At 31.9% G+C, this 25,012-nt stretch overlaps 4 protein-coding genes across 6 annotated transcripts; 3 read left to right on the forward strand and 1 right to left on the reverse strand.

Moving 5' to 3' along the window:
- Nucleotides 1–460: 460 nt before the first annotated feature.
- LOC106797175 (uncharacterized protein At1g27050) lies at nt 461–2,476 on the forward strand (the record flags this gene model as incomplete). The annotated part of the gene is made up of 2 exons (XM_014771173.3): nt 461–817; nt 1,959–2,476. Coding segments are annotated over 2 exons (600 nt in total), but the record flags the coding sequence as incomplete, so codon positions are not given.
- Nucleotides 2,477–3,924: 1,448 nt separating this feature from the next.
- Nucleotides 3,925–7,251, forward strand: LOC100814103 (ultraviolet-B receptor UVR8). 3 transcript variants are annotated; one of them, XM_041010364.1, is made up of 9 exons: nt 3,950–4,264; nt 4,741–4,896; nt 5,177–5,335; nt 5,443–5,610; nt 5,723–5,854; nt 5,942–6,028; nt 6,465–6,563; nt 6,644–6,729; nt 6,865–7,251. In XM_041010364.1, the coding sequence occupies exons 1-9, from the start codon at nt 4,060–4,062 to the stop codon at nt 6,892–6,894; spliced, it is 1,122 nt and encodes a 373-aa protein (XP_040866298.1). In that variant the 5' UTR covers nt 3,950–4,059; the 3' UTR covers nt 6,895–7,251. The 3 variants fall into 3 exon arrangements, with proteins under 3 accessions (XP_014619880.1, XP_040866298.1, XP_014619882.1); XM_014764394.2 differs by having other exon boundaries at nt 3,925–4,264; nt 6,644–7,251; XM_014764396.2 differs by having other exon boundaries at nt 6,468–6,563; nt 6,644–7,251.
- Nucleotides 7,252–7,515: 264 nt separating this feature from the next.
- On the reverse strand, nt 7,516–13,475 carry LOC100814629 (protein PTST homolog 2, chloroplastic). The gene is made up of 8 exons (XM_003519729.5): nt 12,394–13,475; nt 11,350–11,500; nt 10,792–10,987; nt 10,471–10,712; nt 9,380–9,525; nt 8,771–8,918; nt 8,013–8,081; nt 7,516–7,910 (listed from the first exon to the last, which is right to left on the reverse strand). Exons 1-8 carry the CDS (start codon nt 12,891–12,893, stop codon nt 7,812–7,814), a joined length of 1,551 nt encoding a protein of 516 aa, XP_003519777.1. The 5' UTR covers nt 12,894–13,475; the 3' UTR covers nt 7,516–7,811.
- A 2,677-nt stretch (nt 13,476–16,152) lies between these two features.
- LOC102667624 (protein NRT1/ PTR FAMILY 2.13) lies at nt 16,153–20,881 on the forward strand. Its single transcript, XM_006575721.1, has 4 exons — nt 16,153–16,209; nt 16,381–16,512; nt 17,121–17,474; nt 20,588–20,881. The coding sequence occupies exons 1-4, from the start codon at nt 16,153–16,155 to the stop codon at nt 20,879–20,881; spliced, it is 837 nt and encodes a 278-aa protein (XP_006575784.1).
- The last annotated feature ends 4,131 nt before the right edge of the window (nt 20,882–25,012 follow it).

Here is a 25,012-nt window from a genome sequence, read left to right on the forward strand (position 1 = left end):
AAATTCATTAATTATAAATTTTAGTTACTAAAATAAACATTTATCTTACACATTATAAAGCTAAAATATGATTCACCTTAAAAATAAACATTTATCTTATAGTATCTATCATGATTTTGGTTAACAGTGTAAATTATTTTACAATGATATAGAAATTAAACTCGTTATAACATTAATACAGTTGATTTGTTTTTCTTATCAATACTGAAAGGCAACGAATTTTATCTACTGGAAGAATAAATGGAAAGAATCAGGTCCACATCAATTTAACTAAACAATTTTGTTGCATATATATATATATATATATATATATATATATATATATATATATATATATATATATATATATATATATATATATATATATATATATATATATATATATATATATATATATATATATATATATATATATATATATATATATATATATATATATATATATATATATATAAAATAGAGAGCGCACAGACACATACTCCCTCACCACACCACAGTGAGTCGCAAGAGAGACAGGCAACCCTACTTTTCCCGCCACGACGCCGCCAAGCGCCGGCGCCCCTTGCCGGAGACCACGGAGGAGGAGAGGCCCACGACGAGGCCGGCGCCGCCGTGCGCGGTGGTCGTGATGGGCCTACCCCAGGACTGCTCCGTCCTCGATCTCAAGTCCCGATTCGAGATCTACGGGGCTATCTCCCGCATCCGCATCGACCGCGACGCCGTCGGCTACATCACCTACCGGACGAAGGACTCCGCCGACGCTTCTATCGCCGCCGACCTCGACCCCTCCTTCGGAATCACCGTTAACTCCAAAAAGGTGCTTCTTTTTCCCCCTTTCTCTCACTTAGGGTTTCGGAACTTTCTTTTTTATAATGAACATTGAACGTTTAGAATTTTTACTAATGTTTTGAATACTACAACGGTGAGGTTTGAAGCTGAACGCAATTGACAGATTTTCAGCTTAGTTGTTTGGAACTAGATAAAATTTGGAACCTTTGAATTTGAAGTAACAATGATAAGTCCTGAAATTTAACAAATTTGACAAATTTTCTACCCAATTGTTTAGAATTTTGGTAAAATTTTAACCTTTGTGTTTGGATGAACGTATTTACTTAAAATTGATTTGGTGGTGGAGTTACCTTTTTAAGCTATTTGAAACTGTTTTGATTCAAAATCAATTTTGAACCAAAAATTAATTTCAGTGTTTCTCAACAATGTAGGTTATTTTTGGATAAAAAGTTTAAATCGTGTTTTTGGGAATTTCATTGTATATTCCCAAATTCTAGAAACATGATGTAAAAGGAAGAATCTGTTGCTTTAGGAGTTAAATAATTTTTTAAGTCCTCCAACTGATGTTCAAACATGCACATGAATTGTTACATGAGTTCCTGATGCGCGGGAATCAGGAGTAATGAGGAACTAACGTGTTCAATCAAGATGATTATTGTTTTAATATATAGTAAATGGATAAATAGATTTGGTAGTGAAGTGAGTTACCTTTACACTTAAGGCAAAAGCTATTTGGAACCAAAATTTTGAACCAAAATTATTTTCATAGTTTCTCAACAATATAAGTTATCTTTGGACAAAAGTTGAAAACATGTTTTTGAGAATTCCAACGTACATTCCCAGATTCCAAAGCACAAAAATGAAGAAAAAGAAGTATTTCTTGCTTTAGAAGTAAATGAATTTTTGAGGTCCTCCAACTGATATCCAAATATGTACATAATTGTTACATGAGTTCCTTCCGGGGTGAGGAGAAATGCGTGAGAAACAGGAGTAACGAGGAACTAACATGTGTTAAAAACACACATAATGGTTACATGAATTCCTACTGGGGTGAGGAGAAATGCGCGGGAAACAAGAGCCACGAGGAACATTTTCGGATCATTGTTTCAATATATAGTAAATAGATTTATAAGGGAAATTTGAAAGAGATTGTTTGTTGTGTTTAACAGGTTCGGGTGTTGTGGGCAACGGACCCTCTAGCCATGTGGAGGGAAGGAGTTGGTAATAGCAGGGACAAAAGCTCTATGTCAAAACTTGTGCGTGCTGAGGTACCCTTGAGCAAGCATGGAAGAGGTAATAGACTCTCTTCAGCCATAGGGAACACCAAACGTAGTGAGGATAGCTCAGGTAGCTCGGTTTTAGAAGTGCCTTTCAAGGGGAGAGAAATTGTTGCTTACGATGATATCCTCTAACTATGAAAATCTGGTATTGTTAGAGGGCAATCTTATTATGTACAATGATTTGAATTTGGCATTTAGATCTTTGTAGTTCTTTTTTTTCCTTTTGTTAAGTATGTGCTCAATGAGATACTAGGAAGTAACTTACGGAATTGGTTGTGATGTTTAATGCCTAGATCGTAAATGTAATGTAAATAGTTGTTGGTTTTACATTGTATTGTCTCGTCAATTCTTTGGGTTTGAAAGTGTAAGATGTTCTCCTATGATTGAAAGTTTAAGATGTTCTCCCATGATTGTTCACTTCAGAAAGCCTTTTTATTTTGAGTATACTCATAAATTAGTTGTTAAGAGTGTGTATGTCGAATATTTTGGTTGCTCAGATAGTCAGATCTTTAAAACTCATTGTTAGTCTCCGATTTTATAAAACGGCATTCATTTTATTCTTTTGATATAAACTTGATGTAAAATGGCTGTAAAAAGAAGAGCAAAATTTAAAGTTAGCAAATGATAGAGGGTTCTTAAAATATCAAAAACTGAAATGCTCCATTTATATAGTTTTGAAGACTGTTTTATAGGTTTGGTTTTTATTTTTCCTCGATTCATTTGACTCCTTGGTTTTGCTTGCCTCATTGCAATTTTGAAGTCATTGGTTCGTGACCAACTCAGACATTGATTACGAGTTTGAAGGTCCGTGCTTTGAACTAAGAATTCAATCTTTTATTATATACGTGGTTTAATATTTATGATTGAAATCAATTAAAATATACTATTTTTTTTATTACAACTATAAAACAAATGAACATGATCAACGACACTGAATGTGTATGGATTAGACTTTTTCCTGTTTTAAACTCTACTAAACTTTCCAGTGGTGTTATGATTTGCCAACAATTTAATTGAACGGTTTGGTTGCTGCGTCCATTGCAAAACTTCAACACATTTTTCTTCATTTCTATATTTGTATAATTTTTTATATTATAAATTGAGAAGCAGAAATTTTTTTGTTCAGAGTGTGCCTAAATTTTATGAAGTGTTTTTTTATTTTATTTGAAGGAATCAAATACAAATATCAAAGGATTTACAATAATTTCCATATCATGCTCAACAAACTGAATTAGATTTATTCGATTTGTGAAATAATTTTTTTATATATTACAATTTAAAATTAACACATTTATTAAATTATCTAAGTTTACGTATTAAATTTTTAATTTGATTAAGATTTGAACATAGGTTGTTTGAACTTACTGATAATGCTATTTTAACTCATTATTTGAATTTAGGATAAATTAGCCTGCAGGTTCCTGGATTTTTAATTAGATTCCTGTACTAGTTTCTTTTAATTGGATATTTGCACCTATAATTGTAGAAAATTATGAAATTTTAACAAAACAATAATTTTGATATTTAAACGTAATTTCTATCATATCTTATAATAATTTGGTTTGTTAGCCCGTGTGCATCAAACATCAGATATGCTTTAAGAGTTTGTTAAAATTTGAAGATTTAATATTATTTTATTTTTGAACTTATTCATTTTTTTTTTCTGAATATTGAACTTATTCGAATACACCTTTCTATTAGAAGGCTTGTATTTTTTTAAAAAGCCAGAAAAAGTTAATTATTTTTAAATTATTAACAATATAAAAAAATTATACTATTATTAATTGTCATAATTGTGATTGATGAAAAGTATAAAAAATTAATTATTAAACTCTCCTCTCTCCAAAAAGTAATCGTTCACTATTAAACAACCACACAACTTATCATATTATAACTGGAAAAGGCAAAAACAAGAGTCTGTTTCGTGGGATAACAGTTAACATTGTCGACACTCGACAGACATATAAAGTAACTGAAGCTCAAAACGGTGATGGAAGAACCGAACAAGACAGAGAACGAAGATGACAGGGACGAATCAGAACAACGAGTGTGGAGTTGGGGTGCTGGAACCGAGGGACAGTTAGGAACAAAGATTCTTCAGGATGAGCACTTCCCTCAACTCCTTCACCAATTCTCTCTCTCCTCCATCTCTTCCCTTGCCTGTGGCGGTGCTCATGTCATAGCCTTAACCTCTGGTATCAACTCCATCTTTCTTTCTCACTCCAAAATTCACTAATACACAACATCTTTTTTTTTCTCCTCTTTTTGTCTTGATTTGCAATTTATTCTGGTCCTAGTATTATTTTAGAGCTTAATGGTAAGACAATCTCACTTTTACATTCTCAACCAATAAACCAATAAGAAATCATCCTTGGTCCGACGTCTTTTAACGTATAGCATGTTTGGATATCTTGGAAAATCACGGTGACTACCTCAAAAATCAAAACCACGGTGTCACCATGATTTTTCAAAAGCAACGTGTTGCTTCATATTCCCTGTGAAATTAAAATTGATTTTGGCTCGCCTCTCTGCCACCCCAAACATGTTAATAGTTATTGAAAAATTTAACAAACTTTCATTACATGGTGGTTTGTGATTGGATGATAATATAAATTTATGCTGTCACTGCAAAGATTATTTTATCTTGTTTTAACATAATGATAAATTGTAGCTGGAAAGGCACTATCATGGGGTAGGGGCAATTCTGGCCAACTGGGCCATGGGGAGGTTGTGAGTAACACTTTGTATCCAAAGGCTGTAACATCATTGGATGGCTATTTCATAACCCATGTCTCTGCTGGGTGGAGCCACTCTGGTTTTGTTTCAGGTTTGCACTCTTCTATCTCTGTCTCCCCTGTTTTTATGAAGTGTATGAACATGTTTGGGAATCCGTTGCAAAATTATGTTTGAGGCAAAACTAATTTTGCTAACGGATCATGACCCTTGCTTTTGCGTTCATTTTGTTTTTAACTGTTGGATTTATCTTGAAACGTGCATCGCAGCGTTTTCAACTGCAAATCAAACATTCATTGTAATGTAGTTGAGGTTTGTTCTAAGTTGAAAGTAATTAGTTTTGTCTTTTGATTAGTTCTTTGGTTGGTTTTCAGATACTGGGTTTGTGTTCACTTGTGGGGATGGCTCCTTTGGTCAACTGGGGCATGGGGATAATGCCTCACACTGCTCTCCTGTCAAAGTGTCATGCTTTGTTGATCTGCATGTGGCACAGGTGGCATGTGGAATGCGCCATTCCCTTGTCTTGTTAAAAGGTATTGGATTGGTTCTGATTGTTTCATAGAATATGTGTGTATCTCTCACTTTTTTAGTACTTTAATTTTGCTCCTTTAATTGACAAAGGTCGTTCATTGTGATGCAGATTGCTCAGGAAATCAAGTTTATGGATTTGGCTCTGGGAAGCGTGGTCAACTGGGTGTCAGCAACGATAGGGTCAAATCTGTTAATGTTCCTAAAGTTGTTAGTGGCTTTGAAGGTGTTGAAATCGTTGGAACTGCTGCCAATGGTGACCATAGTGCTGCAGTATCTGGTAAATCCACCACTTTCCCCTTACAAGATATGTGTGGTTTCTGTTTTTCAGTAAAAATAGTTAGCCTGAAAGTGCCATCATATTCTTCTCTAACTAGTTCTATTATCTTTAGTTGATGGACATGTTTACACATGGGGAAGAGGCTTCAAGGGCTTTGAAGATGCTCATGTTCCTCAGTGCTTAAACTCTTCATTGAATTTTACCAAAGTTGCTCTGGGATGGAACCATGCTTTAGCTATGAGTGGTATTTATTGACACTACATACCCAACAAGTTTTATGATTTCCTTACTTCTGCCATCTCCCTATTTAACAAGCTCATTTTTTGGATAGGTGAAGGGGAGGTTTATATGCTAGGTGGAAACCACCTTGGAGTGCTTAGTGATCTTCAGAATATAGGCCCTGCTAAGCATTTTCCTGGTAATGCATTTGAATAACTTTGAACCATAAAGACATCATAATTTATGTACTGTTCTTCAAAGTACATGAATTTAAACTAGATTTAAACTATCCATTCGTTGAGAATGCCCTTATTGCCATTGAGTTCAGTATTACTAGATTTAAACTGTCCATTCGTTGTCATCATCATACATAACCTTCGCCAATAGTTAAATGCAAATAAAGTCTTGTAAACTGAGTGTATCTTTTGGAAAGTTCTCAATGGATTCGGAGACCAAAAGAGGCATCCAATGTGTAGAACTATTGTAGGTTGCGCACCTCTGTGAAAAATTAGTATTATGACCACTGCATAAATTCATAGGTAATTTAATGGGTTTAGAAAAATGCGTTTTTTTGTATCATGGAAAATGTTTAAATAGCATTACTCACATTTATATTATACCTTGTTAATATATAGTAGATTTAAGAGAATTCAATTTGGAGAAAGTCCCTGGCCTTGATGGGACGAAGATTACTGATATTGCTGCCGGAGCTGAGCATTCTGTCATTGTCACAGGCAAGTTGTAGTCTTCCTTTTGTTCTTAAGCAAGTTTAGAATCACATAAAAGTGCTGACTTATTTCCTTCCTATTTTCAGAGCATGGAGAAATAAAGACATGGGGTTGGGGTGAGCATGGTCAACTTGGTTTAGGGGATACTCGCGACCAAACCAGTCCTGTTACAGTAAGTCTCGATTATGATCTGAATGAAGCTGCATCAATTAGAGTTTTCTGTGGAAGTGGGTTCACGTTTGCTGTAACCATGCCCTAGAGTCTACTCAAACTTGATTAAATGCTAATTTGATATGCATGTCAAAAGAAGTTGCCATCAGCTTGGTTCTGGTTCTGAACTTCCAGTGGCAGTATATAGACTGATACATGCCAAGAAAGTCTTCTGCTTCTCAAATATTATTTTGGAGGCTGCATTGTGCTGGAAAGCCACAGGCTCCATAGGCCTCTCACAAATTTGAGAACTATGAAAGGAGGTGAATATGTATGATCCTCTTCCCAACCATACAAAAAAAAAAAAAAAAAATAGATAGCTATTCATCTCTTTCCAATTTATGGACTATGCTAGAACATGGCAATGACATTCCCAGTATAAGTGGGTAACTGTTCGTCATATATTATTTTCCTTGCAACTATAAGATTCAAATTTTTAGTCCATTTTTTTCCTTGTAACTATAAGAGTCAAATTTTTAGTCCATTTAATACTGTTATTCTCCCAACAGAAAGTGAAAGGAATTATTTCGGTTTCTTATTATATTCGAATTGACTGGAAATTTGGAATGTCAAATACGGTTTCTTCCACCTTCGCGGCTTATCAATTGAAAAAGCATAAAGAAAAGAAAAATATCAAGCTAGATCTCAAAAGCATTAATTTCTAGAACTGTAAAAATATGCTAAACTGAACCATTTCTCACCTTATACAGTAGATCAGAAAGTATGCCAAGAACAACAATCAAAACAGTGAATACGTGGTTATGCAACCTTATTACCAACATTTACTCATCATTTGATACGGTGAGGCACCACTTACACAATTACATGATCATGCTAAAAATGATTGAATGGGATTCGTTCGACATTAATCAAGATATCTACATCTAGAAGTGGTACAAGGACCAAGTAAAAGAATCAATGAACTGCTCACTGAAAATTTTGTACACCGGTGAAAAAATGGAAAAAAAAATGGCTGACTAACCTAGAGCATGTCATCCTCTTCTGTGTTCTACAGACATTATCTCATGCTTACTCTCTTTTACATCAATCATAAATGATGAGAAGATTATTCTCATAGCCATTGCTGGTAACAACAGGGCGCAATGGATCAATTTTCCATTCTCCATCTACAATGAACTTCATCTGCAACAGAAAAACAAATAATTAAAATGCCTGCTATGTGTATCTTATTGAGCACAATGTCAACAGGTTTAAGAAATCATTAGTTGATTAAATTCAACTAACCTCATATCTTCCAGGATACAGCTGCAAGTTCAAAGAAAATATACCACTACTTAACCTCTCCATTTTTCTCTGCAATATACTTACAATCAGTTAATATTTATGTATTTACGTCTAATGTGCTCAAAAGAAGTAATCTGAAAAGCATTAGGGGAATCTATACAAAAAAAAAAGTTATGCTATGTACAGTATGCATTCGATCATATTCCAAATCAGAATTGATTTTGCAAAATACAATGGCAAAATGGAAAGCAGTTTAATTTTATCATTCAACTGCCTAAAATTGACCCATGAATCCTAGACAGATAACACAGGCACACTATCAGGTAAAAAATAGTGGTTATGAATCTTTAACCCATATTATATGCACAAATCCTAAGTGGTGTATCCTTGAACACGACCCATGCAACGCAAGGTGAGAACCGTGAAAAGTTTTAGTACATCTATTTACACAAATGATATTCATTATGAATTGTTTTAGTACATCTACTTACACAAATGACACATCGGAATGCATTATGGTTGAGTTTGGAAAAGCATTTTAAAAATGCACTTTCATGATGTAATTTTTTAATACCTTTTTTTATATCAGAATCTACTCTTTCTAGCTTAAGAGAAAAGCACTAAAACTGTTTTTTTTGTTATATTCATTAAACAGGTTTTATGATTAAAAAAATCTCTTTACTTATAAAAAAATGTACAAACATAAAGGTTCTAATATCTATTATAACAATAAAAAAGTTATCAGAAAGATAATATACCTTGGTGGACCAACCATCAAATGATCCTGTTAAAAGTACTTCTGAAGCACTATTAGGCCAAACTACACAAGTAGTCTTCAGAATTTGCAAAGCTTTTTGCGCATTATTAATCTTCTTCTGCTTTTCTTCAACTACCTTATGTGCATCCCTGGGAAAAAAGGATGTGATATGGTCAAGATTTAGGATATCTATCTATCTATCTATCTATCTATCTATATATATATATATATATATATATACTCCCTCCATCCCTCTAATTATAAGGTCCTTTCAACTAATTTACGTCCCTTAAAAAAAGTAGTTAGTTTACTTAATCACATCAAATATGTCAATTGTTTGTCCTATCATTTTAAAATTATCATTTTCTTATCTCTTTATTCACTTAATTGTTTCTTATTAATGTTTGGACAGAGAATAATTAAGTAAGGGTATGTAGGGAAAAAATAGTTAATGCATCTAGAAACTAGAAAAGGATCATACAAAAGAAGACAAACAAATTTCTGAAAAGAGTCTTATAATTAGGGACAGAAAGAATATATATATATATATATATATATATATATATATATATATATATGACACATTAATTGAATGGTGCCTGGGGGATACATTATTGCCAATGCCATCTTTCCTTCTAACACTGACAACTTAGCCCGTATAGAACGCAATCTGTCCTGAGCATTCATGATCTCATTTTCCTGGAATTCCCAAGCATCGGAAAGCTTTGCTAGATCATCAGAAGAGCTCTTCTGGACCTGTTGAAGAATATACAGGAAGCAAATCAGGACTAGTTTAGGTTCCCAAGGAGAGGCCTTTATATTAACGTTTATAGTAAATGAAAAACTATTCTATTGAAAGAGAATCATTCTTCTAGTTTCTTCGCAGTGTAGAAAACTAAATGTGTAGTAGCTAGTAACTGCTCCTACACCAATTAAATCACACAAAAACTGTTCAGTGTCTTAAATATGCTGAATTGTTCTCAATTTATCAACCCACAGCCTGTGAAACTCCTTGCTAGCACCAGTCAATGCACACAGTCACACACAGCATATCTAAATCCATACTAAGACATGAGAAATAAAGAGATGCCCCAACAAATGAAAGGTTTTGGATAGAAGAGAAGTAACAACTAAGTTTCTTTTATGAACAACATTGGATAGACTTAATGCAGTGTTTTAGTAACATTTAAATTTCTTGGGAGTATATAATTCAATATATGGTATTATAAAGACAAAATTGATAAACATATCATGTTTGTTTCCTTTGTTGGCTCCCTTGGCTTGTATGATTCCCGCAGCCCAAAACAAGTTGCATACAAAAATCCCCATCTGCCCTCCAAAATAAGTGGCAGCAAATTACCTTATTTATCCTCATACAAATTAGTCAGGTCCAAACTTATCGCAAAGAATAAAAAAATGCTATGAATGTGCTATGCAGACTTCACTAGGGCTTAAAAAACATAGAGAACTGCAGCAAAGATCAATTATTGGGTATACTTTACTGTTTTTCATTTCCAATAATTTGTAAATGAAATCCCCCCACCGCCCTCTCTTTCTTTGGAAGAGTGAAGATCATAGGATCATGGGCAAGTGCAACTCTCAGGCGGCAAACAGGTAAATCTTGTGTTGTTTTTTTCTATTCATTGGGGTAATTCACAGACAAGTCTAATTATTATTAGCTTATTAAATAATTGCACTCACCATCTGCATTGTAATTTTATCCGAGCTAGACCTCAACAAGTGAAGTATAGAAGATAGCTCCGATTCCAGATTCTGGATACGGGATTTAATGTCACTGTGATTTGCATTTCCATCAAGAGAATATAGTCCTGTTTCTCTGTTTATATGTTCAGAAGATAACTCCCTTCTGTTGAGGATATCAGGTTGTCTTGAAGCGTCACTCATGCCTCCTTTCTCAGTTTCATTGGGAACAATTTCAGCATCTGTTATGTCATAATTATGAAGATATCAGTTGATCCTGACTACAATAATAAGAAAACCTTAAAATGTAAACTAGATTACCTTCAAAATCTGTATCCAGAAAACCAGTTCTCTGAATAATCCAACTCCTCCACGTCTCTGGCTTAAGCGAGTTTCTTAAATTTTCAGTACCTAATTGAGATCCGTGCGGATCATGTTTGATCTGAGAACCACTGAGATGACTGCTAGTAGAGCTTGATGAGGATGCTCTGCTACCATTTTCTAGGCCAGCGGCCATCTTTAGAACACAGGAGATACCAAAAGAAATATTTTAAAACTTCAACAGAGTAGTGCGGGGCATCAAAAGTAATATTTCAAAAATTGATTCTCTTTCAGCTTCAGGGTGCAACAGCTCATTGCCATGTGCATTGAATAGTAAAACTATAGCTTAATTAGCTTTAACTGATAGGTAGAAATATATAATAGAAGTAACATCGGAAATGTGAATGTTAAATATAAGTTTTCAATATTCAAATGCTCAAGAACTTCAACATAGGTAATATATTTCTTTTCATTTTTTATACTTTTGGCATATGATGTAAATAGTAATGGAAACTAAAGAACAACCCAGAGCATTTGAAGGGGATAATATTTACTTACTGTATCCGTTGTGGTTCTAGGATCCCATTCATCTTTATCTTCATTATTTTCAAAAGAAACATTATCTAAGTCAAGTCCAAAAGATCTATTTCTTTGTTTCTCCAACCGACTCAATATACCCTCAATGCCTGATTTTCCAGCTTCAATTCCCCTGCATACCAGAAAGTAACACCCAGGATACTGCTTGTCACTTGAAGTTACATCTAATTCATCCATTTGATTACAGGACCAATACAACGGCATGAAAAAAAATTGAGGGTACTTATAAATTAGCTCATCTTGCTAGATTAAGCAACAAAAACAAGCCTTCTCCCACTGGGAGGGGCAGTCACATTGATTAATCGACACTATCAGATTCTATCATAACTCATATCTACAGAGAAACTGCTGGCCTCTAAATCTCACATAATGGTTTGACTATAACTTTATTTGGTGTCCCTCTACCACTAGCAATCGGGCTACCCTTTGTCTGATTTGCTTTCCTCACTAGGCACTGGGGATTCCACATGCATTCTCCACACATGCTTAAACTACCTAAGGCAAGCTTCTACCGTCTTTCTTGTAATAGGTTCTAGTGCCACCAGACCTTTCTCTCAAATGCATCCTTATCCTATCTTATCTATGTCAACTCATTTAATGCAACATTCTTATGTATACTATATTTAGTTTATTCTGTTGTTGGTTTTGTATCACCTAACATTCAATTCCATCAACCATTGAAAGTCTTACAACTATAGTACTATCCAGTAAAGTCTCCCCTATATCTTTCTGTCGCAAACAACACTCAAGTCACTCCTCCATTTAACCTACCCTGTAAGAATCTTGCAGCAAGATTAAAGCTACACACAAAATGGGCCCATGTGTGGCCCTCAAACCTTCCTTACACTCAAAATGGGCCCATGTGTGGCCCTCAAACCTTCCCCACACACTTCATGCCACCAAAAAGAGAAAAATTCCAAACATGCACAAGCACGGAAAAGCGGGAAACAGAGTATTAAAAAGCAAAAGTCAAGAAGAGGTGCGTCAATATAACAAGATTCTCACACTGAATTATCTGATTGAGAAGGAGAAGAAGAAGAAACCCCAGAAGCCTGAGCCCCATTACCCTCAATTCCACCGCCACTATTATCTTCAAAACCGAGAATTTCGCTGGACCCACCATTCAAATCCCACCCAAAAGCGAGCCACCCTCCTTCGTTGACAATAGCGTTGACCAAATCCACCCTCCCTGCAGCAACCAACTCTTCCTTGGTCGGAAACACTTCGGGCTTATCGGTATTCTGCATGAAATCCAAAATCTGCGACTCAAGAGAGGAAAACTCTCCGTCCCAATCCTTGCACCGCCGCAAGAACCCGGTGCAGGACAACCACAAACCCTTGTAGCGGTTCACCTTCCAGAGAGAAGAACGGAGAACCGAACCGGTTTCAACCGCAAACCGGCGCACCCGCCCGGTCGAGGCGGGGAAGTGGAGTGGGGGGGCGAGGGAAGGGGTCAAATGGGGCGAGAGCAGCGAAAGGTAGGAGGGTGCGGTGAGGAAGTGCATGGTTGGGGCATTTCGTCGAACAGTTACTCGGCGAGAGAGAAACAGAGAAAGAGTGATGAGCGCGAGCAAGAAAGAATGGAAATGGAAAAAACAAAAAAAAGGGGAAAAGGGTGTGTAGTACGAAGAGTGAGACTGCGAAGGAAGCAACGAACAATGCTTGGAGTAGAAACTAGAAAGAAAAGGGTGTTACTGTTTGTTAGTGTATTGTTTGTTATTATGATCACAATTATGTTATCCACACTTTGTAATTACGCACATTGTTAATTGCTCACTGTGAAGAGGGGGACAAGGAGACACGGGGAGAAAGAGATAGCGTGTTCCTGGCTTTTGTTTTATTTCTCACCATGGACACTTGACACTACGCCAAGAAAGCGAGGGCTCATAATCCTCATATGAATGAATGCACTCACGTTTGATGCGACTATAAAAAATAATGTACAATTTTTACTAGGGATATTCATCCAAATCAAATTGAGTGTTTGGTTTCACTTCCAACATCCAAAGACAATTGTATTTGATGTGGAAAAGAGAAACAACTATTACAAGCTTATGCGTTAAAACTCGGAAATTAATAGATTTGTATCAACATGATACGCACTCTAGCATGCACTAAATTGGTTTGGATTTTTTTATTATTTAGGTTGGACTAAAGCCAAACTAGTTGATTGGGTTTAGGTATTGAATTCACCATTTTCAAATTCGAATCAAATTAACTCATAAACACTCCTAATTTTTAGGATTTTTTTAACTTTATCTTGGTTTTCTTTAGACAAAGAAAAAAATGCTAACACATAACAACACTATGTAACATTTTATTTCAATTTTTTTTAATGATTGGCTGAAATTTGTTTAAAATTACTCATTTTAATGTGTCTTAATTTTTATTTAATGATCAAAATGGATAAACTTTTTAAAAAACTTTATCCAACCATAACATAGAGGTGTAAAAGTGACCTCAAATCCAAACAATTACTCATTTTAATGTGTCTTAATTTTTATTTAATGATCAAAATGGATAATTTTTTTAATAAACTTTATCCAACCATAACATAGAGGTGTAAAAGTGACCTCAAATCCAATGAGTCAATTAATTTGACTTCTACAAATTTCGACTAGATTGGATTAGAAAAATAAAAAAAGTTCATAATATATTGTCGCAACATTAATTACTTTACCCGTAGACTAAACAAGTTAGAGTCAAGTTGGTTCATATAACCTATCTAATTTTCTTTTTTAAAAAATGTTGTACAATGTTTATGTATTTGACATGATATTTTGCATGTCATTTAATTTGAATGGTGTCATTAGACCATTTGTCCACATGAGTTGAACAGCAATATTAAATGCTTAAATAATATCATTTAAAATGCCTTATTTGAATGACTTCTAGGGTAGGTGGTTCATCATGAATCATTTTTTTTAAAAGAAAAAAAATGTTATTGATTATTTTTTTAAAAAAATAATTGTTGAATCAACCCACTTAACCCATCAATCCATGATGGGCCCCACCAAATTGGAGTTTCTATGGCTCGCCAAAAGTATACATATAGTGAATAAAGAAGAGCACTAAATTTGTAGCCTACAAAGACAAGTAGACTGACGTTCTCTAACTTTTAATGTTTCTTAACCTATATTTTTTTAAGGTTTAACTAATTCTTTAATTCATAGGTATTAATTAAAAAATACATTGAATCTCTTATTTATAAATTTCTTAATTATTCCTTTCAAAAAAATTCTTAATCATTTAAATTTAATAAATATTTGATACATGGTTGAAATTATAAATGTGACTTTTATTTAATATTTTTAGTCAATCTTTTTATTTTAATTTCAAGTCAATACTGTTAAGGTATTTCTTCACCAATTCCATATTTTGAACTTAGTCATTTTTTATAAAAAGAGAGCCCAACTCATGTCCCTCCACACCCTTCTAAATGTATTAATGAGGTATTATAATGGATTTAATGAACGTAACTGAGTTAACAACATATGTTAAGTTTGCATGAAAAATTTTGAATTTAATTTCTGATAATACAAATTTAAAAAGGGGAAAAAAACTTTTAAGTGTGTTGAAGTCAGGACTAGTCCAAAATTAAGATTATTACTGCCCAAGCTTAAGGCATTCACCAACAACAAAATACTTAGCATTAATTTTTAACTTTTTATAAAACAAAAATGTAACATTAACAAAAAAAGTCTAACATACAGTTTTCCCCTCTCTCTTTGGTAGAGATAAAAAAAAGCAAGCAATTTTGCCTCAAATATAAAAAAAAATATATATGTTTTTTCTTGGTCTCAAATATAAAAAAATTTAAATTAATTTTATCTTATTTAATTTAATGTTATTATCTCTAAAATATCATTCATTTAATTGAGATGTAATTTCAATAACTCTTTTTTTATCTTTGATATCAAGTTGCAATAAAAGATAAATTGAAAAAAATTATATTTTAATTTAAAATGATATAATCAACTTTCTTAGTTAATTAATGTGTATTTTTTTCATCGTATACTTGAGGCAGACGATAATAATAACTTTACAATAATTCTTACAACTATTCAACTAACTAAGGAAGGCTAAACAATATAATATTTTCTTGTTTACTAATTAGTGGCCAACCTTCCGCCTATTTGTTGAGCTTTATTAAAAAGATTTTAATAGCCTCGAGAAGCATTGAATCCAAGTAATCAGGTAAAATTTTTATCAATCAGGTAAAGCATTGCCCCAACGACTACATAAGCATGACAAATGCATGTAACCGTAGCTAATTAAAAGAGATTAGGCATGTCTACGTACTGCATGCAAACTTGTATTTTCACGTTCAAGTTTACACTTGCAAGAAACATCCTTTATCTTCTTTTTTTTCTTTCTTATCGCTGATTTTCATGCATGCCTTTCCCTAATAGTACTCTTTTGTGCCCACACCGTAACTGCTGTTGGGCATTTTTTTCTTCAGTTTTTTGGTAACCCTTAATTATAAGAAACAATATATCTTTTTTTATTAATTTAACGTCTCTTTGAAAGCTGAGAAAGAAATAATTATTTAATCAAATTATAAGTCTATTTCCAACAAGTACTTATTCGTTTGTTAGGAGGCAAGTCTTATAAGACATACAAAAGATACTTTGGTTAAAACCAGTACTAATGGAGGTGGATAACCAAAGAAAGGACACAAAATCTTTCTGGTCCAGCTGCTGCAGGAGATGGAATTCAAAAAAACCACCACATAATGATTTGGGTTCCTCAAATGCATGAGCAATGGAGAAAAAACCTGGATGGAAGGCCATTCCTTACATCTTAGGTCTCTATCTAAACGTAAAATGTACATGCAAGTATACAATATATTTAATGATGTTCCATTTGTTATCACAAGTTGATCTAATAATTAACTAAGCGATTTGCAGGAAATGAGACAATTGAGAGGACAGCATTCGGCATGACAGCAATTTCATGGTGTATTTGGTGAAATTCTTCAACTTGGGTCAGGTTGGTGCCTCAAATATTATTGGGATATGGAGTGGAGTGAGCAATTGCATACCACTTATTGGTGCAGCTGTTGCTGATTCCTATTTGGGAAAATTCAGAACCATTGCCATATCATCTTTTCGAACACTTGCGGTATGCTTTCATCCATTATTGTCAAAACACATGTAACATATACCAAACCTTACATGCATGTTAATTTAATTTGAAATCTTAGTTGTTAGGATTAAATTTGGTATAAGTCCTGATTTCAGGCAACATCACTTTACACTGATTTCATTCCCTCACCTTACAAATTCATAAAATTAACAAAAGTTACCATTTTGTTCGCATTACTCGTTCAGTCCCTAAAATTGTAGTTGTCACTTAAAGTAGCCACTGAAATTAGTAAATAACAAAATATATAGTCTCTAAAATTATAAATTATTAATTAATTTAGTTCCTAAAATTAAAATATTAATAAAATTGTCACTGAAATAATATATAATCAATCAATTTAATCATTTTATTATCAGTTGATATCATTTAATATCGTTAAAATAATTAAATTAACACATTAAGTGCTTAAGTGATAGCCAAAACTGTACCCACATATGATTGTCAGATCGTAAAAATTAAAATGTCATGAAAATAACTTTTAAAATCAAATTATGTGAAATATGCACAATTAAATAAAAGAACTCAGCTTGTCTTTTTTGTGGATGAGCATGACTTAATCTTTTGCTCTGTTGGCGATTAATTAGGGAATGCTGATACTAACACTAACAGCCTGGGTGCCACAATTTCATCCCCCAAGATGCACATCTGACCCTTCTGGCCAGCAAGTGCGTCTTACCCCAACGACTACTCAGATTGCCATCTTAATTTTAGGGCTGAGTTGGATGGCCGTAGGCACAGGTGGAATCAAACCATGCTCTATTACATTTGCCATTGACCAATTTGACACAACTTCTTCTGAAGGAAAGAAAGGAGTAAGCAACTTCTTTAGCTGGTACTACACTGCACAAACGTTGGTCCAATTGACCAGTTTGACTATAATAGTTTACATCCAAAACAAAAACTGGGTATTGGGGTTTGGCACACTAGGTTTGCTCATGGTATGTGCAGTTATCTTATTTTTCGCAGGAACAAGAGTTTATGCCTACGTTCCACAGAGTGAAGCATATTTTCTAGTATCGCACAAGTGTTAATTTGCTGCAGCTTGTAAGAAGTATCGCCTCCAAAATCCATCGAATGAAGAGAATGCTTACTATGATCCCCCACTAAAAGATGACGAAGACCTGAAGATTCCTTTAACCAAACAACTTAGGTAATGTTGCCAATCTTTCTCTGTTATTGAATATCGTGATATGACTATGCTATATATAAAAAAATAGCTTTCTCTTCTAATTACGATTTACATTACGTAAATATTTAGTTCTCTTCTAATTACAATAATATTTCTTAGGTTATTTTCGATAAAATTAGTGAGAAGCTGAAAAGTTACTTAGTAACTTAAAAGTTAAAAAATTAATTTATTAAATTAAAAATATTTAATAAATAATTACTAAAGTAACTTAAAAAATATAAAATAACTAATAAATATATTTATATTCTATTATTTTATGTTATATTTTTTCATGTGAAGTATTATACTATTAATCTTATATTATTTCTTAAAATATGTTCAGTCAAGTTTAAAATAATATAAAAATATATATATTTAGTAGACATTATACTTTTATTATGTTAATTAGTATAGTAGTTAAAATAAATAATCTAATATAGAATTAAAAAATAGATAAAATATAGTGTTTAAATAATAATTAAATATTATAAGTGGTACAATAGTTAAAATAAATAGTATAACAAAAAAATTATAGTAAGAAAAAAAAACTTATCATCTATCATTATCAATGTCTTGGTTTCTAATGCTATAGCAATAAAATAAATAGTATAATTCTTAAATTAAGAATGTAATATAAAAATATAAAAAACATAATATAAAAAATAAAATAAATTAGAATAAACCTATGATCTATTATTTCATATTAAGTAATAGGAAAATTCTAATTTATTTAAAAAGGATTGTTAACTGATTGGCAAGTACACCAAATGTCCAAGTAATAAAGACTTGGAAGTTCATTGAGGGACTTTGTTTTATATTTATGTCGGATGATTTCCAATTTATAAGATAAAAAGATAAGATGAGATATAAAAGATAAATTTAAAAGAGTAGAGTATAAAATAATAACTATTAATAGAAAACAGAAGAAATAATAGGAAATTCAATGGGATGAGAATTTTAGGACCTAGTATGTCCTATTTGCCTAAGATGTATTATTTGAGATTTTTCTCTATCAATTAGGTGAATTTTTTCTATTCACATCTATTAAAATACTTGTCCCTGATGTCTCATGATAACAAGTCTATCTTACCTATCTATCTCCCAAATGTCTTTGCAAATAATCAACAGATAAGATGCATGAAGTTCTAATTCTAGATGCTTGCTTTGAAGCATGGACATAATGCAATCACTCTATGTCTAGCAATGATTTTATTAAGATACATCTTCCTTTTAGTTCTATAAGAAATTATCCTCTATCGAGCGACTACTTCTTAAAACAGATGCATGCAAAAAATTTCTTGTATTTCTATTAAGGATTATCTTCTGTCGAACACCCAAGCCCCAAAAATTATGCAAAGATGAATGATGCATGAAATTAAAAGCAAGAAAGGATAATAAAAAAGAAAACACAAGTTTGCATTGATAGATATGAAGTATACAATACATCTTTTGGCTTTTTAGGCCTGCCAAATCTTAATTAAGGATTTTGATGGAGGAGAAGAGATGGAAAAAGGGAATAGAAAATGATGAAAGAAAAGAAAGAATTTCCTAAGTGAGAGTTCTCAGGCTTTAAGCGTGTATTAAAGTGTTCTTAGACTCGCTGTGTCTTTCCTCCTTGGCTTGATCCCTATTATAGTTGCTAGAGTGGACTTGAGCTTAATGCAAAAAAATCTTCCTTATTTATATTTTTGATATTTTTCTGGATCTTTTTTATTTTAATCATTATTTTTCATATTTACAAGTCATAAATAAGAAAAATATCAATTCTTATTATTAAAGTAAAAAATAACTATTAAATAAATGTTTTTAAAGATATTTTCAATATATTTTTATTATAAAAAATAAATCATATTTAGTAATTATAAAAAATAAACAAAAAATTTAATAAATATATTAAGGATAAAAATAAAAAAATAAAAAAAATTAGATGTTAGTGTTTTAAAAAACGCTACCTCAAGTAAAGTTTAAAAAATACTAAAAATTATTGAAAAATTATAAAATAAATTTATTTATGAAACAAACAATTGAAAAATTATAAAATAAATTTATTTATGAAACAAACAAATGAATTTTTTAGTTAATAAAAAAAATTAAAAACTAAGTGAAATGTCTTCCCAAATATAATATTACAGAATTACAAAATTAAAAAAAAAATAACTTTTTTGTTTCTTTTCACGAGTAAATAGTTTGTATAAAGGAACGTTGCAGTTTAATAAAAAAAATTATACCATCATCAAACTGTCAAATACAATAAATGTGTTGAGTTTTATTATAAATATCTTTAAAATCATACTTATTATAATTTTTAATTAGTTGTCAATATAAAAAAATTTATTTATGATTACTGTACATAAAATTTAAACTCTTTAGCATATGGGAGTATGGCAAAAAAACTGGGGAAAATGTCATTATTTGTCTAATTAATTAAGGGCAAACTCCTTGCTAATTGTGTAGTCAAGATTTTGATTTTTTGCACAGGTGTTTAAACAAACTGCTCTAATACAAGACAATGAACTTGATTCACAAGGTCAAGTCACAAACTCAAGGAGGCTTTGCATCATTCAGCAAGTTGAAGTCAAATGTTTGATTAAAATTCTTCCAATTTGGGCTTCTGGTATCCTCTGTTTCATACCCAATGCACAACAAAGCACCTTTCCAGTATCCCAAGCCATGAAAATGGACCTTCACATAGGACCCCACTTTGAAATCCCTTCTGCATCATTCAGTGTAGTGTCCTTAATCACCATTGGCATATGGATCCCATGCTATGAACTCTTCATGCAACCATCTCTCGCAAAAATCACCAAAAAGAAGAAGGGCTCACAAGCCTTCAAAAGATCATAATTGGTAACATCTTCTCAGTTCTCACAATGTTGAGTGCAGGGTTTGTGGAAGGGCGAAGAAGGGGTGCACCAATTCGTGTTACTAGGGTTTTGTGAAGTGTTCACCATTGTTGGACACATTGAGTTCTACAACAGCGAATCGCCAGAGAAGATGAAAAGTGTAGGTAACTCATTGCAATATCTTTTGGTTGCATTCTCAAACTATGCTGGCACCTTGGTGAACATTGTGCAGAAAGTGACTCGAAGGCTAGGGAAAACAGATTGGATGAACGATGACATCAACAATGGAAGGTTGGATTACTATTACTTTTACTTCCTTATAGCAGGATTGTAAAGACTAAATTCAGAAATATGGTCACATGCATTCCAATGTAAATCCAACGGATAATAATAAAACAAACGCAAAAGGAAGGATCCTGATTCTTTAGTAAAATTATTTTTGCCTCAATTGTGATTTTACAACAAATTCTCAAACATGCCTATTAGATCAATAAAATGTTAAATACTTGGGGGAAAAAAGCATGTGTCATGAACAGTGCTAGTGTATAAATAATATACGATCACTGCATATATATAATCTACAAAAACTTGTTTATAATGGTCAAGCGTGATTTTGAAACAAGGCATATATGATATGGTTAGTCCGTGCTGATCAGTATATATATATATGGTTACAGAACCAGTGTTAAAGAAAAAGATTATACACATCATGAATAATTTCTCAGCATAATCATGGAATCCACAACAGGTTAGGCAAGTTCCCCGTCCTTGAAAATGTTTTTTACCTTACCTTTTTCTTTTCTTCCTGGAACATATAGTTCAATTTGAACATTGTGGGTTAGAGCTAGCTGATTACTTGTGTGTTTGTTTTAACATCTAGGATCCACATTTATAAGAAAATTCATGTAAAAAAAAATATGAAGCGTGTATTTTAGATAGCATTAGGGATCTATGTCTCACTATATTTAACTATTTTTCTATAGAAGTATATTAATAATATGTACTAATTTATTGTTATTAACTTATACATATTAATATTAATTTATTAATACATATTAATTATGACAATATTATTTAATAAATATATATTAATATTAATAAGTATATACTAGTTTATCATTATTAAATTAAATATATTGATATTAATTCATTAATACATATTAATTATGATAATATTAATTTATATTTCTATAGCTCATTTTAAAATGCAGGCACTCAAATCGCATATGACAAACTTGAGGCCCAAAAATATAAAAATCTTGCTAAAACAACGATAAAAGTTTAAGTATTATTCTCTCTAGATCAATATTCTTGATATTTTAGCTTCTTGTTTTTGTTTCAAAACTTTTGATGTTTTACATATTTGAAGTTTTAACAATTATTTTCTTTCACATATACTTTTATTTAACAATTATGACTTATTTCACAACTACTTTTTTCGTTATAAATATTAAACGAGGGCCTTTTAAATTAAATATGTAGCTAGTGAGTCACATCAAATGGATAAAAGTACAAGGTGCTTTAATGCTCTTTTCTCTAAAATAATTAATTGAATGATTGATTTAATTTAATGTAATAATTTATAAAATATGTGTTATGAAAAAATATAGGTTTAATTATTCCGTGGGTCACCAAACTTTTACCTAATTTTAATTAGATCTTTGAATTTTTTTATTTTAATTTGGGTCCTTGATTTTAAGCACAATTGTATTAATTGTGAGATATTTTTGTAGGATTTTAACTTTTACAAGTCGATTCAAACCAAGTATTTTTTTCATAAGTTTCTTATAATTGTTTGGCTTTATAATTTTCTTTTATAATTGACTCAATTTTACTAACAAACACATTCCAAAAGTATCATTCTACTATTGCACCTCTTATTAGGTATTTTTAGGTATTTGTGGTTAATTTTTATTATGACAACTAGACAAGAGAACCTAATTGAAAAAATATAAAGTTTAAGAATCCAATTAAAAGAAAAAAAAGTTGAGAGACTTAATTAAATTATTTGTAGAAATATAAAGACCAAAAAGAAATAAATATAATTGAAAGAGAGAAAGCTTACCTATAAAAAGATACTTTATTTTTAAGAATATATTTATGATCATACGTGAATTCAAATATTAAGGGGATTTTTACCTTTTATTGTTAAAAAATATTTTCTCTTGCATATTAATTAGTGGTCAACCTTTCCCATTTTTTTAAGAAGAACCTTCCCCATTTGTTGTGCCAAAGAAGCATGATCTGCATGTATCCATAACTAATTAAAGGAGATTAGGCATGCACTCCTTCCGTTTCATGACAATTAGTGTTGTCATAATTTTTTATATATATACCAACAAAAATTAATAAGTTAAAATGATATTTATTTTAATTTTTTTACACGCCACTTATTATAAAATGAAGAGCATGTATTGCATGCAAACTTGTATTTTCAAGTTCAAGTTTAGAATCGCAAGAAATTAACATCCTTTATCTTTTAATTTATTGCTGATTTTAATGCATGCTTTTCCTTAATAGCACTCGTTCGAGCCCACAACGTAAGTGTTGCTGGGCCACTTTAATTATAAGAAATAATCTTTTTTTATTATTATTTAAACGTCTCCTACAAAGATGAGAAAGATATAATTATTTAATAAAAGTAAGTCTATTTCCAGGAAATACTTATTAGTTTGTTAGGAGGCAAGTCTTATAAGAGATACAAAAGGCTACTTTAGTTAAAAACTAGTTTTGATTAAAACTAGTACTAATGGAGGTGGATAACCAAAGTAAGGACACAAAATCTTTCTGGTCCAGCTGCTGCTGGAGATGGAATTCAAAAAAGTCACCACAAGATGATTTGGATTCCTCAAATGCAAGAGCAATAGAGAAAAAACCCAGATGGAAGGCCATTCCTTACGTTTTAGGTCTCTGTCTAAACATAAATTTAAAATGTACATGCAATGATGCAAGTGTATAATACTTAATAATCATGATCCATTTGTTATCACAAGTTGAGCTAATAACTATACTTACGATTTGCAGGAAATGAGACAATTAAGAGGACAGCAACATTTGACATGACAGCAAATTTCATGTGTATTTGGTGAAAGTCTTCAACTTGGGTCAGGTTGGTGCCTCAAATATTACTGGGATATGGAGTGGAGTGAGCAATTGCATGCCCCTTATTGGTGCTGCTGTTGTTGATTCCTATCTGGGAAAAGTCAGAACCATTGCTATGTCATCTTTTGGAACACTTGTGGGATGTTCTCATCGATCAGCTATTGTCAAAACACACATTACATGGCTAATTGATGAATTAAACTTTACCAGTGTTTGGTAGGAAAATTCTTTTATGTTTCTCACTAAGTTTAAAAATTACATTTCCGAAAATTATTTTTTAATTAAGTTTTTCTCTAAAAAAAATTTATGGGAGGGAATTGGAATTGGAATCCAAGATTCCCACGAAGGTAGAATTTCTTTTAACAATTATGTCTCTTATTTCCTAGAATATTTTAAGCATACCAAACATATTTAATTTAGACATTTCTAAGAAATATCAATCTTATGAAATTTAATACCCTTATTAATACAGATCGAAAATTTATATTCGCATTTTTTTCTCCTTCATGATTAATTATCAGTTGCAATTAACTTTTTTTAAAGAATGAAACCAATTAATATCTATGTTGAATTAATGCAATCTCAATTTTGGATGTGCAAGTCAAATTTTATTTGTAGACAATGCTTTTAAACCTAAAATCCTCAATATATCGTAAAAAAAAAAACCTCAATATATAACTGTGTCTTTTTTGAACAAAAGGAAACAATATAAGATATCTAAATATTATAAATTTATGATGAATTTCAATTAATTTTTTATTATTTTATCAGCCAAATAAAGATATGTTTAATAGAAGGTACAAGGATACCCAACTCGTACAAAACAGTCTAATGATCCATTTAAATCCCAATGTAACAATCCGATTAAACTCTCATATGCAGTAACTAGTGAAATTTAATTCAATTGGTTAAATATGTGCATAACTTGTTGTAAGCATTCAATTGGTTAAATATGTCCATCCCCGAATTCTATTAATAAAAAAAACATCTGCAGTGCAAAACCTTACAAATTCAATTATACCACTAAGTGACCATCAGGCCTTCATTACAAGTTACAACACAACAAAAAAATCAGATATATATAGAGTAAATGAGTACTTCTGCGATAGTCCAAATTAACTGGTGCTGCATTTATCAGAAACAGTGCACATGTACATTGCGCTGATTACTTGATGTTGGTGACAGACCTCATGATGCATATAATTTTGGTTCCACTGACCATTAATTCAAATGTTTGGCTCCACTGACCATTAATTCATAGAATGAGCATCAAAATCCTTCTACCTTTGACTTTAACCGCAACTATGATCTCAATTTAATTAACTATGTTACCTGTTCAACCCTCAAACTGTCATTATATATT

The sequence above is a fragment of the Glycine max genome, chromosome 2 (genome assembly GCF_000004515.6).
Source record: "Glycine max cultivar Williams 82 chromosome 2, Glycine_max_v4.0, whole genome shotgun sequence".
Taxonomy (NCBI): domain Eukaryota; kingdom Viridiplantae; phylum Streptophyta; class Magnoliopsida; order Fabales; family Fabaceae; genus Glycine; species Glycine max.

Bases quoted from the DNA above. Each gene is read 5' to 3' on its own strand.
- LOC100814103 (XM_014764394.2), top strand. From the start codon at position 4,060: ATGGAAGAACCGAACAAGACAGAGAACGAAGATGACAGGGACGAATCA. The intron at 4,897-5,176 runs GTTTGCACTCTT...GTTGGTTTTCAG, and splicing joins CCACTCTGGTTTTGTTTCAG to ATACTGGGTTTGTGTTCACT. The intron at 6,029-6,464 runs GTAATGCATTTG...GTTAATATATAG, and splicing joins CCCTGCTAAGCATTTTCCTG to TAGATTTAAGAGAATTCAAT.
- LOC102667624 (XM_006575721.1), top strand. From the start codon at position 16,153: ATGGAGAAAAAACCTGGATGGAAGGCCATTCCTTACATCTTAGGTCTC. The intron at 16,210-16,380 runs GTAAAATGTACA...AACTTGGGTCAG, and splicing joins TCTTAGGTCTCTATCTAAAC to GTTGGTGCCTCAAATATTAT. The intron at 17,475-20,587 runs GTATGTGCAGTT...TGTTGAGTGCAG, and splicing joins GCACACTAGGTTTGCTCATG to GGTTTGTGGAAGGGCGAAGA.
- LOC100814629 (XM_003519729.5), bottom strand. From the start codon at position 12,893: ATGCACTTCCTCACCGCACCCTCCTACCTTTCGCTGCTCTCGCCCCAT. The intron at 11,501-12,393 runs GTGAGAATCTTG...TCTGGTATGCAG, and splicing joins TCTCAATCAGATAATTCAGT to GGGAATTGAAGCTGGAAAAT. The intron at 10,713-10,791 runs GTAATCTAGTTT...ATGACATAACAG, and splicing joins TCTGGATACAGATTTTGAAG to ATGCTGAAATTGTTCCCAAT.